Below are 13117 nucleotides of genomic sequence, written 5' to 3'. Positions count from 1 at the left end.
AAACAACATAAAACCATACGAGTGTCAGACTGGTCAAACTAACGAAAATGCGAAAGCAGTTTTGCCTCTGGAAGTTTCCTTTTTTCATGATTTCTCAAATATACGTTAAAATTTCGATTCCAATTTGTGAATATTACCTAAGCATAGCAAGTCGTCCCTGAACACCAAGAAATCAGCCTACAGGAAGAATGCACCCATCTCTGATTGAAGGCAATCAAAATAATCCACAGGACTGGCAGAAGTACACTTAGGGGATAGTTTAAAAAAATCTTTATTTTGCATCAAAATACACATTTTATAAGGCACAGTCTGAATTCCTAAAACAAATATATTATTGAAAAAAAAAAAACATTTTATTATTTTCATCATTTCATACTGATGTCATTGTGACAGTTAAATATAAATATGAACTTAAATCTTGAAATCTCCCTTTTTTCATTTCGAGATGAGTTGTCATTGAACTGGGTATAACGCAATTATTTCTGAACACTGGTATTCGTAAAGATCCACTGTGTCATATGCTTAGCAAATACAAGCAAAAATCAAGAGGTTATGTGAATTCATTACTGGTATTACAATGGAATTACAAAAACAAGTTTGTTTCCTCATGGTACTGGAAGTCCACCTTTGCCTCCATTTGGAGAATTTTTTGTATATTTTGAATTCTTATTTTAATTTTACTCCCTCATTTCTCCACAGCTACGTAATTAAAAGAGTGCTTGTTAGAAAATATGAGTTATTAAAAGTTTGTATTGAATATTGCGATGAAAGTTTAGTTTTAATTGTGATCTGTATGAACCAAAAGCCAGTTGCACTGACTTTTTCCCTCAGTGTCAACATTAAAATTCTGTAGTGAAATCAAAAGCTTTGGGTGCAAAATGACTAGTAAGAGGTGACTGATGCTCCAGTGACCCAGAGGCAATTCATGTGTATTACTACATTTATTTTTTGAACTTTTTGGTACCCCAGCCAGTCTCGCAGCATCACGGTTGCCTTCCGCTGCAGAAATTCCACACAATTCAGTCTCCGGGAATATAATAATCATGACCCTTTCATCATATAGACATGGTAAATAATATGCAGGTTTGGTCCACCTTTATCCTTTTAGCAATACATTCACTTCTATGTCTAGGAGTTTACTCTCTTTGAATAACTTTGAAAGAAATTATAATCTACTTTTTAACTGTGGTGTTATAGGAGGGAAGTAAAATACTATGGTATTTTCAGATTTTATGTCTGAGCCAAAAAATAGTGCACTTGCATTGTTCTTGGTAGGTATTACAAGTTTTAACCCCTCAGTCCCTCATTCCTCAAAAGACCCATCTGAGATTTTAAGGGAGATTTCAAGTCTGACATGAAAAAATCTGTTGGAAATGTCTATAAAATATTCACTTTTCAAAAAAAAAACTGAAGCTCTGGAGCTAAATAACACTGAAAAATTAACACTGAAAATGTCTTTGGCACAATCATTTCCCTGAACAAATTTACAACAATAATGCTGTGCTAATTTAAATGGGGCAGCTGCTTTCTCGTGATCTACAGCAAGCTCTACAATGTATACAAAAGGTGTCACCATGGGAATACAGGAGAACACAGTTGCATATATTCATGTAAACAGCAACACCGCATGAAAAAGAATGGTTGACTTTACTTTTTTTGGGAGTGTGAAGTGCTTTTGACATCCACAGATTGGGGATAGCAGACGTCTGTGGTTTTTTTTTCTCCACAGATATCCAATGAATATGAAGTGCTTTCTAGGTGCTGTTACTTTCTATCATTACCAATACAAAAACAAGTTATCTCAACACCTATACTGAATGCTCTTCAGTAAATTGGACAGGTAAGAATATAAGGAAGTCGAGTCACAGGACACTGGACTTCAGTCACCCTGAAGGTTGGTGCACACTTATGACAGGACTCAAATAACAACTTCATTGGTAGTGCACACACAATGATGCTTTAGGCCATGGGAGTTTTCATTTGGAATAGCTCCAGTCCACCTCATTTGTACTGAATGAATTTAAACCCAGTTCATTTTCCCTATACACCCTCAAATAAGTGCAGACAAGCCTTGCTGAATGTTACAAATCCATCCATGGACCAGCTATGTGTTTTGATTTCTGATTCCAGGTCCATTTTATATCAGTGCATGCAATGGCATTAGTAATCCGGAAGAGGGCAGTATAGCATCATCATTTCCACTGCAAAGTGACTTCAGCAAGAAGGTGCAGTTCAGGAACGTGATGGGAAGGTTCAGACTGGAGCCCTTCATCTTGAAACTAAATGGGTCACAACTCCAACAGGCCATTCCACAGAACATGTCAGAATGAACATCCAGTCACAATATGTTAGTCTGTTGTTTCTGCCGTTAGTATGCACAAACACAGAATTATTGGTCTGCGAGGAGTGTAGGGGTTATTTCTCAGTGCCTGTTTGTAATTCAAACAATTTCAATACTTCAATACTTCAATGGTCAGCAAAGTAAAACCTCAAACATAGTCTCTCTCTCTCTCACTCTCTTTTTCTTTCTCTCTCTCACACACACGCACATGCATATGCACACAATACAAGGCATAGAAGTAACACCTTCACAAAGGGAACTCGTGGGTGTGTTTTGGAAATGGGTCGATTTGGTTCTACTTTTCCCTGCTGTAATTAAATGCATAGAATACAGAAAAAACAATCAGAGAGCTTTCATATTCCCTGTGGCTTTAAAATTCAGATAATGTCTTGAAAAATGCCCATAAAATATAATTGACTACTTCGGTACTACATCATGAGAAATGCAAGACAAACAGATTAAGAAAAAGCTGGGTTCAGTTTTTGCATATTTCATAAGAAAACATGTAGCATAAAATGGTATTTTCCTTTTGTGTAAAAGTGGCCTGAGTTGGAATTTCAGGTCTTGATTCTAATTGCATAAGTACATCATAATACACGTCTCAAGAATCCTGGAAGCTAAAGGGAAACCAACACCACGGAAAAGTTAAAGATCAGCTCCCCGTGTTTTCTGTGATTTGTGACCCTCTTCACACTTCCATACCAGAAGAGGCACAATATCTCTTTGCTACATCCAACAGCAGCACTTGGCGAGTGACTCATTTTAAGTGGGCTGAATCTTCGAACCTTCGAGTCTTCCACAGCGAGAGGAGCAGGAATGATGACGTGGGGAACACACAGGCGGACAGGATGGCCTGGCATGGCCTCTTACCCGCGCCCTTTTTAGGAAAGTGCAGGTCACACGCTCGTCTCGCTCCAGATGCCGCTCTTCATGCCCACCGAGCCCTGTGATTGGTCGGTGCCGCTCAGGTCCAGCTCTAGCACGGAGCTCTTGAGGGTGCCATTGGGGGCGGCCCCCGGCGGGATGGCGGGGGCGCTGTTGAGCGGGTACGAGCTGCGCTTCGCTTCCCTCTCCGCAGCGGCCGCCAGTTTGAGATTGTCCCTGCTCGCGCTGCGCCTCTGAGCGCTCTGCATCGCCGCCCTGCTGGCCGCTGAGGGGAGCAGCCGGAAGGGCTTCCGGCTTCCGCTGCTGCCCCCATCGCTGCCCTCAGAAGGGCTGGTGGCGGCGGCCTCGCCCACCCGCCTCCCATTGGCTACAGGGCTCGTCTGGCTCTCTGAGTGGCTGTGGTGGAGGCTGCCATTCTCACTGGAGGCATGCCTGTGGGCTGGCTGGGGCAGGTTGAGCTGTTCAAGTCCTGGGGGTCCCAAAGCTCCCACGCTGCCCCCTCCCCCAGCGCCCCTCAAGGCTTTGAGGCGATAGTGGCCCCTGCCCTCGCCACGGTGGTGGTACTGGCTGCTCCCCTGCTTAGTTCTTCCCCCAGCCTTCCTCCTCTGGGGCTGTGTGGGGGCTGTTGAGCCAACGGCGGGCAGCAGGTTGTTGTTGGTGTGTTTGGTGTTGTTGTCAGTGCTGGTGCTGGTGTTGGTGTTGGTGTTGGTGTTGGTGTTGGTGCTGGCAGGAGCCCGGGCGGCGTTGTTGGCATTGTCCTGTGCCACCTGCAGCAGATTGGTGAGTTTGCAGGGCCCGGGGCCCACGCTGCTTATCCCGCTAGGTGTGGAAGAGGACCTGGCGGATGAGGAATTGTGGGGGTCCCCTGGGGGTAGGCAGCCCACAAAAAGCTGGGACCCGCGTTCAGAGGTGTTGGTCTGTGCCCCCGCTGTGGTGGTGCATGGGTGCACGTAAGCCGGCATGGGCTGGGAGCGACGGTATGCTGGGCAGCAGCCAAGCCAGGCAGCCTGGACATCCAGCCGGCACAGGCAGTGGTGCACCAGCAGGAAGATGCCGAGCACTGTGGCGGCTACTCCGTACAGGCAGCTGAAAAGCAGACTATCTTGGCCCGTCTGCCACATGGCCAGGGCCCCACAGCTCCACAGGGCCACAAAGAGGACGTGTGTGGCCAGGAGGGTCAGGAACTGCACCTTCAAGGAGTACTGGTCCTCCAGGACCATCCCAGCATGCAAGGTCCCCACCACAGAGTCTGTGGAGAGCACGCTGGTGCTGCCGCCCAATGCTGGCTGGCTCTCTGGCAGCGGGGAGGGGACAGAGGAACCAGGGAGCTCTTTGGACTTCTCTGAACTCTGCCGCCTCAGGCGGGCCACGGTGCACAGGAAGTAGATCCAGGTGACTAACACAGCAAGGCCTGCTGGGACAAAAAAGGCCAAACTTGGCCGATGCGCCAACCAGCAACTGTCAAAGGTCAGAAGAATAAAAAAGGTCAGTAAGGTCACAAACAACAAGACCATTTGTTCAGCCATATCAAGTATTACAAGGAAACCTCCATCTAAAACTCATAGTCTTTTGACAGAAACAAAGCACCTTTATACTCTATGGTGCACAGTAAAGCTTCAGTCAGCTCTAACTCTGTCAATGATTTGTCAGTGTATCAGTATATCTCTGAGTAAAAAGGAGTGAAACTTACTAAGGGTTGCTGTCCCCATAGTTGTTGATGTTGACAGCTGCAGTTATCCCACAAATGATGAGAGGAACTCCACCAGCTATTAAATAAAACCTGAGCGAGCAAGAAGGACAGAGACATTGATTTGAGAATGAGTTTGTGGTTATGAAGAAATTGAAGGCGAATGGCAAGAAAGCCACTGCTACTAATAGGACCTTAAGAGATCTGGAATTCATTTAAAAATATTAAAGGTATTATTAAAGCTAATATTAAATATATTTTCCCTTTTACATGTCCACCAATATTTTATTAAGTACAGCCCCCTTAATAACGGAACTCTGGTAGAAAGCTCTATAGGGTCTAACAGAAATTGCCAAAAAGATGACCAGACCCCACTAAAATAAAAATGAAAAAAAAATTCAAACAGATTGACAAGAAGAAATAAAAATAAAAAATCATTTAATTAAACATATAGAAATAGTAGCAAGTTGTCCATATGTCCAAATGTCCATATTGGAAAATATGTCCATATTGGAATTTTCAAATAAACATGAAAAATAAACATGAGGTGAGATGCCTCAAAGAGTTTTGTCAAATTATAAAATTAAACATTTTACTTCTTTCTGGCAGCATGAGTGGGGTAACCTTAAATATATGGGTTTATGCAGTCCACTTGCCATAGTTATTACTTGTACTAGTGGTGTATATGATGCATATGATGAGAAATTTTAGGGGCAATAGAAAGGGAAAAAAACATGTCTTCTACAACAGCAAATACAGTATTTGAGAACTTGGCATTTGTGTGCTTCACACATAAAGCACCAGAATGTCTACAAACAAAGTGCAGACATTATTCAATTAGTAACAGAGCGTATATTATCCCCCACATCAATTTCCTTTGAAAGTAACAGCGTCTAGTTCAGTGAAGAACAGCCCTGTGTTCCCTGACACTCTGTTCCCCACAGCTGTTGTGATTTCAGGCTTTGTAGGTGTCTGCGTGACCCAAAATAAGCTGCTCCTCGGGTTCCCTCCCTCCGGGCTGTTGCTGAGTCACAGGGGGCCCGAGGCTGTCCTCCAATCAGCAGGGGGGCTTTGATTTATCCCTGGGGCAGGCGCCATGAGAGGGCTGACCTCGCGCCGCAGCGTGGGTGAAAGGGGGTTTTCGGGAAAGCGGGAGAGGTCGCTCGTACAGTGTGGGATCACAGACAGGGGGGACCGGGGGGTACAGGGGCGGCGGGGGCGGAGGCGAGCCCCCGACGGTGCCCGGCCCAGATTTACGATCTTCATCTCCACCTCGCTAATCCATTGGTCTTACATTCCTCTCCTCCTCCGCCCGGGCCTCCCTGGCCCCGACACATCTGCCACTGTTACTCTTTTGTGTCTCGGCAGTTTTCGTGCAGCTTGTTCCACGCTCTCCTCCTCGCAGATGCAGTTTTGGTGCCCCGGCACAATGGTGGCCTTTCTTGTCGCACATTTTGGACCATGGTCTCCCTTTCATGGGACTGGGCTGCTTGAACCAGGCCCCTCCCTTCCTTCCACACACGCACACACACACACACACACACACACACACACACACACACACACACACAGACATGCATCCTGCTTGGCTGAACCTCTTTCCCTGTTTCACATCTCTTCCGCCCCATCTTGCCCCATCTTACAGCTTGCTGCTTTTCTGCTCTGCAAGCTGCTTCCTCTGACGTCTCGAGCTGATGACATCACTGACCTGAGCATGGGCCGCTGGGTAGGCGGGACAGGGGACTCCCCGTCCTGTTGCTGTGGCGACCGCCAGACAGCCTCTTTGTAGATGACCCTGGCGCTGACCCCAATCCAGAGGAGTGTGGATAAGGAGGAGTAGTGCAGAGCTATGCCCACCTGAAAGCAGACACACACACACACAGGGTCTCACACAGTGCTCCAAGGAGGGGGCCCGCAGCGAGAAGTGGCTCTCAGCGGCCTGTCTGCACCAACCCAAAGCCCAGCTTACCGCCTGGCACACCACCGGGTAGCCGGTCAGGGTGATGCCCCCCGCGAAGACGGCCGTGGTCATGGCGATGTGGAAGCAGGTGTTGAGTATCGTGTGCCAGCTCTTTCTGGAGACGCGGATGGAACTGCAGGAGGGGAGGGTGGCAAGGTGGGAGGAGCAAAAAGGCATAAGACTAAGGTCTAAGTCAGTCAGATGCATACAAACACACACACACACACACACACACATACACATACACACCGCTCTCACGCACACTTGCACCTCAGCAGACACCGCTCACCTGTGGTGCAGGATGTGTGTGATGATGATGGTGAAGAGACAAAGCAGCAGCACGGCCGTGCAGGTGTAGACCACGGGATGCAGCACCTCCACAGGGACGGGCGGCGGGCTGGGGAAAGCCGGCAGCTCCTGGAGAGAGAGAGAGAGGACACACACTGACTCATCCGGCCCCGTCCATTCTGAACCGCACTGTTTTCATTACTAATAAACACAGCCTGCAGCTCACCGCAGAGCAGCTCGAAGCGGATGGGCGAAGGGCGCCCCCTACCTGCAGCACGGCGTAGTTGCTGAGCACCGAGCAGCGCAGGGTGGAGATGGCGGCGTCGCTCTGGACGAGCTGGCAGCCCTCCTGGCTCCAACCTCCCTGCTGCTCCAGGGCCTGCAGGCTCCAGTGGGCCGCGACCGGGTCGCTGCCAGGGGACGAGTGGCGCAGGGACACGGTGACGGGGTCCGAGCGGTTCCACATGCCACAGCCGTCTGACAGAGAGATAAGGGGAGCCCGGTCAGTGTGCGCTGCACTGGTGCCTTTGGGGCAAAGCTGTGTCTTATTTTTGGTGCTCTGCACAGGAATCACTGAAATCTTCCATTAAATTGTTCCAACTGCGGTGAGCGTGTGAATGTGGTTTAAACTTGATAATACAGGTTCATCTATGTAATCCACAGCTATGTTTTTCTTATTTTCTAGGACAGGCACCGGTGTGATGTGCCAGCAGTCCTTTCATATTTTTCACTCATAAGCACAAAGCCGACTCGCATCCAATTACAGCGACTGATAAATTCCTCAAAGTTTTTAATGTGCGCAGGCGTCCAGGAGCTGGGGGCTAAGCTGTTGGGGGCTCACGTACCCAGGCCCACGTAGATCACAGGTGTGTTGACGCTGCGGCGGCGGGCGTGGTCGGCGGTGCTGCTGTAGTTGCCGGCGTAGGGGAAGAAGCGGCCGAGGCGGAACGCCACAAACTGAAGCTTGCAGTCCAGGGGGGCGTCGGGAGGGAACAGCGAGGCGGGGAGGGACACTGAGGCCAGAGCTACAGCGTTCTGGAGCCAATAAAGAGACGAACTTCAGCCTTTACCAAGTGCCATTGGTAAAGTGCACACCATAGACATTCCCATACACTCACTCTTTTCCCCTCCTTCATTCAGAGACTGTGGTTGGTAAGAATGTGAAACAACGGTAACCAGCAGAGGGACAGACAAAGCCCTGGGCCAATCTGCAGGTGGCTATGGGTGGGGACTCTGCTTACCTTGAGGGGGAAGGAGTTTAGGGAAGTGTTGTGGGTCCCGGTGGTGCAGCGGAATTGCAGCTTCTGTTCGTGGGCCAGCTCCGCCCCTTCCTGGCCCGTGCTGGCACCCAGCCCCTTGCGCCACTGGTAGGCGGTGCAGCTCATCCCGGTGAAGTGGGCGGGCCGGATCAGGTGAGCCTCCATCACGATGTTGCGGGACATCTACGGGAGCAGAGTGACAGCGTTAGAGGGTGACTTTCGTCCCCTCCCCACCACAATCTCCCCACAAGGAACCCCATTAACATGGCATTGTAAGGCAAAAACAAAAAGAATAAAAAGGAAACATATGCTCAGATTCACATTTCATAGTCCTGTCCGTTTGGTGACAGCTCCCATGTATCTTTTGCCCGGATGAAGCCTAGCCTCTGGCTGCGAACGGTTGCACTTTGTAACGTGGGGGTCACGGATCACAGGGCCCTCCGCTTTCTCTCGCACATGGCCGCCGATCAATGGAGTCATTGTGCTCGGCCCGAGCGCCACTGCGAGGGGGAGACCTACCATGGAGAGGTCCTGGGCATTGCTGTGGAGCTGAGGCCACGCGAGGGTCTCCAGCGAGTGGACGATGGAGCTGCACGCCCTCTCCTCCCGCTGGGCCCGCGACAGGATCTGATCGTCCACCTGCATCAGATTGCTGCCCATCTCCACCAGCACCTCAGACAGCTGGCAAACACACACGCACACACATAGTCACACACACAAATACATCATTGTCATTTCACAGATACCTATCCAGAGGGACTTACATAGGTTTTTTTTTTACCTGTTATCCATTTATACAGCTGGATATTTACTGAGACAATTCTGGTTTAGGTACCTTGCCCAAGGGTACAACAGCAGTGCCCCAGCAGGGAATTTAAACAGCAACTTCTTGGTTATGATCCCTGCTCCTTACCCCTATGCTACACTGCCAGCCACATGGGAAGCACATAATGTACAGACATATATGGGAACACAAACACAAACAGACAACCCCGACCTCCACAGCTGACAGACAGATACACAGTACATGCTAGCATACATATTAATACAAAGAATGTCTACTAACTTCTCGTAGCTGACTGACGTACTCCATGAACTTTGACATCATCTGGGCCACGTAGAGGACATCCACAATGTCGGTGAAGCCGGCTGCCTCCAGGGTGTAGGTGCGCACCTGGTGCGCCAGGGTCACCGCGTTGGAGGCATTAATGGGCATCTGTAAACATCACAGTATTGTCATTTAGCAGACGCTCTCATCCAGAGCAACACATAGTTTGCAACTTTATCAATTTATACAGCTGAACAGGAACGATGCAGTTCAATTTTACGTTGCTTATTTCCTACGGACCTTATGGTTATTAAGAGCTGCAATGTACTTTTTAGTTAGTAAAGAATGCCAAACAGAAATAATAGCTTATTTTATATGTAGTACAGAAAGCATATTATTATTATTATTATTATTATTATTATCCAACTATATTGTAAATCTTAACCAAATTTACACTGAAAATACTGAGGCACTGCACACAGGTTAATTGGTAAATGTAGCAGTGATTGATTTGGGACGTAGGGCTGACCAGGATGAAGGTGTGCAGGACGCGGGTGATGTCATTGGTGTAGAGGCACTGGGAGTAGTCGCCCTCCTCCCAGCGGCCCGAGCGGTCGCAGTATCGCGAGGCCTTCTTCTGCTCCACGCCGCCGCTCACGGTGAGAGAGGGGTAGCGCAGCTGCAGGCAGAACTGGTACGAAGTGATGCCAGCCAGGGTCCTGGGCCATCTGGGAGGGTTAGAGAGGAATGTGAAACATCTGTACGCGCTTAACCAGAGAGGTGTACTCATTCATAAGGCGACCTGCTCTTTCCTCCGCACCTAAACTCCCCCCGGTTGTTCGTGACCCTCTCCTCCGGACAGAAGGAGGCGCTGTTCTCCAGAACCACGATCTCCACGCTGCGGGAGGTGTTGCCCCTCCCTGTGGACACGACGCACTCCCACTCCCCACTCGCCTCCACGTGCACATTGGAGAGGATGAGCTCGCTGTGGAGGGGAAAAATCACATCACCCATTAACACTCACTGCCACACCACCTACGGTGTTCAAGGTTAAGTGCATTACACATTATGTGACAGCAAACGAAAACTGAAAAGCAAACAAGGCGTAGAAATCCTTGAACATGGAGATTTAAAAGAACTGGGGTGAGATCAAGGTGAGAGATTAGAGGGTAACAGCTGTGAAACACAAAGGCTTCAGCTTTGACCAGAGGAAAGGAAATGTGGTTAGAGATACTGCTGTTTTTCAGCAGAGCGTTTAGGACCTTGTGATGAAGGTGCAGTCGTGCAGAACGCTGTCCTCCAGGTGGATGCCCTGCTCCGGGTCTGAGGTCACGGGCTGGCCGTTGTGTCGCCAGTGCAGTGTGGTGAGTTTGTCCACCAGGGCGGCGGTGCAGTGGAAGGGAAGCCTGTCCCCCTTGAACACCACCTGACGAAGAGAGGGCAGGAGGGAGAGGGTGTGTAGCTCCAGCGGGCCATCTGATGGAGACAGATAAAGAGAGAGAGAGAGAGAGAGAGAGAGAACGCCAGAGAGACAGAGAAACAGACAGACAGATGCGTTAAATGAGACAGGGAGGAGATGGTGAAACAAGATACATTGCTTATTTTTGAGTTGCTCCGTCATTCTTCAACCTCATCAAACTGGTTTCTGTAGTGGGTCCTCTTGAATCAGCTTTCTTTTCATGGTTACAAAATTGTTTGCAGACAGTATCAATTCACAACAGGGACTACTGTGGAACTGGTGAGAGCGGAGAAATGGAAAACGGTCAGAAGGAAGCTATGCAACGCACCCCGTCATAAATATAATCTGTTGGTTTAAGACTGTGGTAGTGGACAGAGGAGAGAAATATGTGGGGGAGACACTGACTGAGAGAGAGAGCTGACAGCTCTGGGTGAATGCACACACAGTGAGCAGAGATAGTGTAGGCAACCTCCCTCAGTCATTCAGCACAGGTCAGCTTCCAGGCCACCCCTTCCTGATGTCATTCACCACTGCCAAGCAGACTGTCTCTCAGGCCACGCCTCCTCTGTGTCATTCATCATAGCAACCTGGGCTGCCTCTCAGGCTACAGTTCCACTCACGCTATAAATGTCGATTTACATCTCTAGGTTTCCCCTAGAATAAAAATTTTGGGTAAATCTGCAGGGATTGAGCTTTGAAATGGGTAGTCACAGTGCAAATTCTTTTGCATGGCTTTTCCAGTCTTTAGATTTGAATTTATTATAATCTACAATTTGTCTTCTTACTGTTTGCTATTATGCCTATGTATGAATTTCTTTCCAAATTTTTTAAAAAATATTTTTTGGCTACTGCAAAGAATATAAAATATAACATTTTCATTTGTGTTATTTCATAGTTATATTATTTATATTATATTATTATATATTTATAGTTTTGATGTCTTTACTACTATTCAAAAAAGTGGAAATAGTATGTCCAAACTTTTGATCATTCTTGATGATTTTTTCAGTCAAAAGAAGCAGAAACTGAAACTAACATTTTAAGTCTAAAGGAAGAAGAAAAGCTATAAATCAGATTTCAACAACCATTTCAAAGACCGCCTCCGGAGGAAGTGTAGAACACATCCACACCACATCCTGTTTTAAGATAACATGTACAGCATTCTGCAGTCCTGGTTCTTGGATCAGAGGAAGGAATATATTTTTATAGCATTTTTTAGCTGTCATCCTTGCAACAGATATACAAATGGTATTTAACATCCATAATTACATTTAAACCCACAGACATGATCATGACAGCTTCCATAATAAAACAAACACTGCTGAGTGTAGGAATCAATATTAGTCTATCAGAGAAAGTTTTATCCATTGTCACCCAAGGTACTATCAGTTCAACGCTGCCTACTGTGCAGCTGCTAGACCTTGCACAGTTAAAACTGCCTTTACATTACATAAAGCAGGTAAATGACGTGAAACGACAAAGGACACAACTGTAATTTACCCCTTGATACAGGTGCAGCTCAGCAAGACAGTGTGCCTAGTTTTGCCAGCTATTTTTGAGTTATGAAACATCATGCATATTCACTTTATTTATTAAGATAGTTTGGGGTTGTTACACCAAGGATGTCTATAATAGTGTGGGACTAATGAGACTGTCCTGTTTGAGATGCACATTGGCCACAATGTTCAAGTCAGATGGAATGTCACACTGCCTCACACAAACCAAAGTTATGCTGAATTATAATGTGGTGTACAGTTAAGACCTCTCTGACAGCAAAACAGGATTTAGGCGTGTGGCTGCTTTTTTTAACAGCTTTGCACATGCAAACACCACTCACTCAAAGTCCAGTGGATTCTACCTCAGGCCACACCCCCCTTTGGTGTCAGTCAACTCATGAGAGCTAACTTGCTGTCAGGCCACACCCCCCTCCCTCACTATCACTCACCACAGGTCAGCTGACTCTCTCTCAGCCCTCGCAGGGGTTTGCCATGCAGAGCTCTAGGATAGGCACAGAGGGTCTCGTCCCCAAGCCGGGCGGAGCTGGAACGGAAGTAACCAGGCACCCAGCGTAGGCCGCAGTCACATGACAGGTACTCAGAGTTGAAGTTCCTGAAAGGGGGGGGGGGGGGGGGCAATGGTGAACAAGAGTATTAATCAACTGAGAGGTCCCTGAGAGGGTGGAATGCTTCA

The 13117-nt window shown here is 47.8% G+C and overlaps 1 protein-coding gene across 1 annotated transcript in view; it reads right to left on the bottom strand.

The window, feature by feature from the left end:
• Positions 1-416: 416 nt before the first annotated feature.
• adgra2 (adhesion G protein-coupled receptor A2) overlaps positions 417-13117 on the bottom strand; it is a 45483-nt gene continuing 32782 nt past the window's right edge. The window contains exons 6-19 of the mRNA XM_036527122.1: positions 12873-13036; positions 10731-10944; positions 10289-10453; positions 9998-10196; positions 9487-9636; positions 8940-9101; positions 8403-8603; positions 8007-8196; positions 7430-7638; positions 7163-7290; positions 6883-7006; positions 6622-6770; positions 4917-5006; positions 417-4684 (exon numbers count right to left, since the gene is read on the bottom strand). Of these exons, the coding sequence (XP_036383015.1) occupies positions 3238-4684; positions 4917-5006; positions 6622-6770; positions 6883-7006; positions 7163-7290; positions 7430-7638; positions 8007-8196; positions 8403-8603; positions 8940-9101; positions 9487-9636; positions 9998-10196; positions 10289-10453; positions 10731-10944; positions 12873-13036 (3592 nt within the window). The 3' untranslated portion in view covers positions 417-3237. The remainder of the gene's footprint in view (positions 4685-4916; positions 5007-6621; positions 6771-6882; positions 7007-7162; positions 7291-7429; positions 7639-8006; positions 8197-8402; positions 8604-8939; positions 9102-9486; positions 9637-9997; positions 10197-10288; positions 10454-10730; positions 10945-12872; positions 13037-13117) is intronic.

The sequence above is a fragment of the Megalops cyprinoides genome, chromosome 4 (genome assembly GCF_013368585.1).
Source record: "Megalops cyprinoides isolate fMegCyp1 chromosome 4, fMegCyp1.pri, whole genome shotgun sequence".
Classification (NCBI taxonomy): Eukaryota; Metazoa; Chordata; class Actinopteri; order Elopiformes; family Megalopidae; genus Megalops; species Megalops cyprinoides.
The sequence above is the reverse complement of the archived record's forward strand: the minus strand, read 5'-3'. Positions and strand labels throughout refer to the sequence as shown.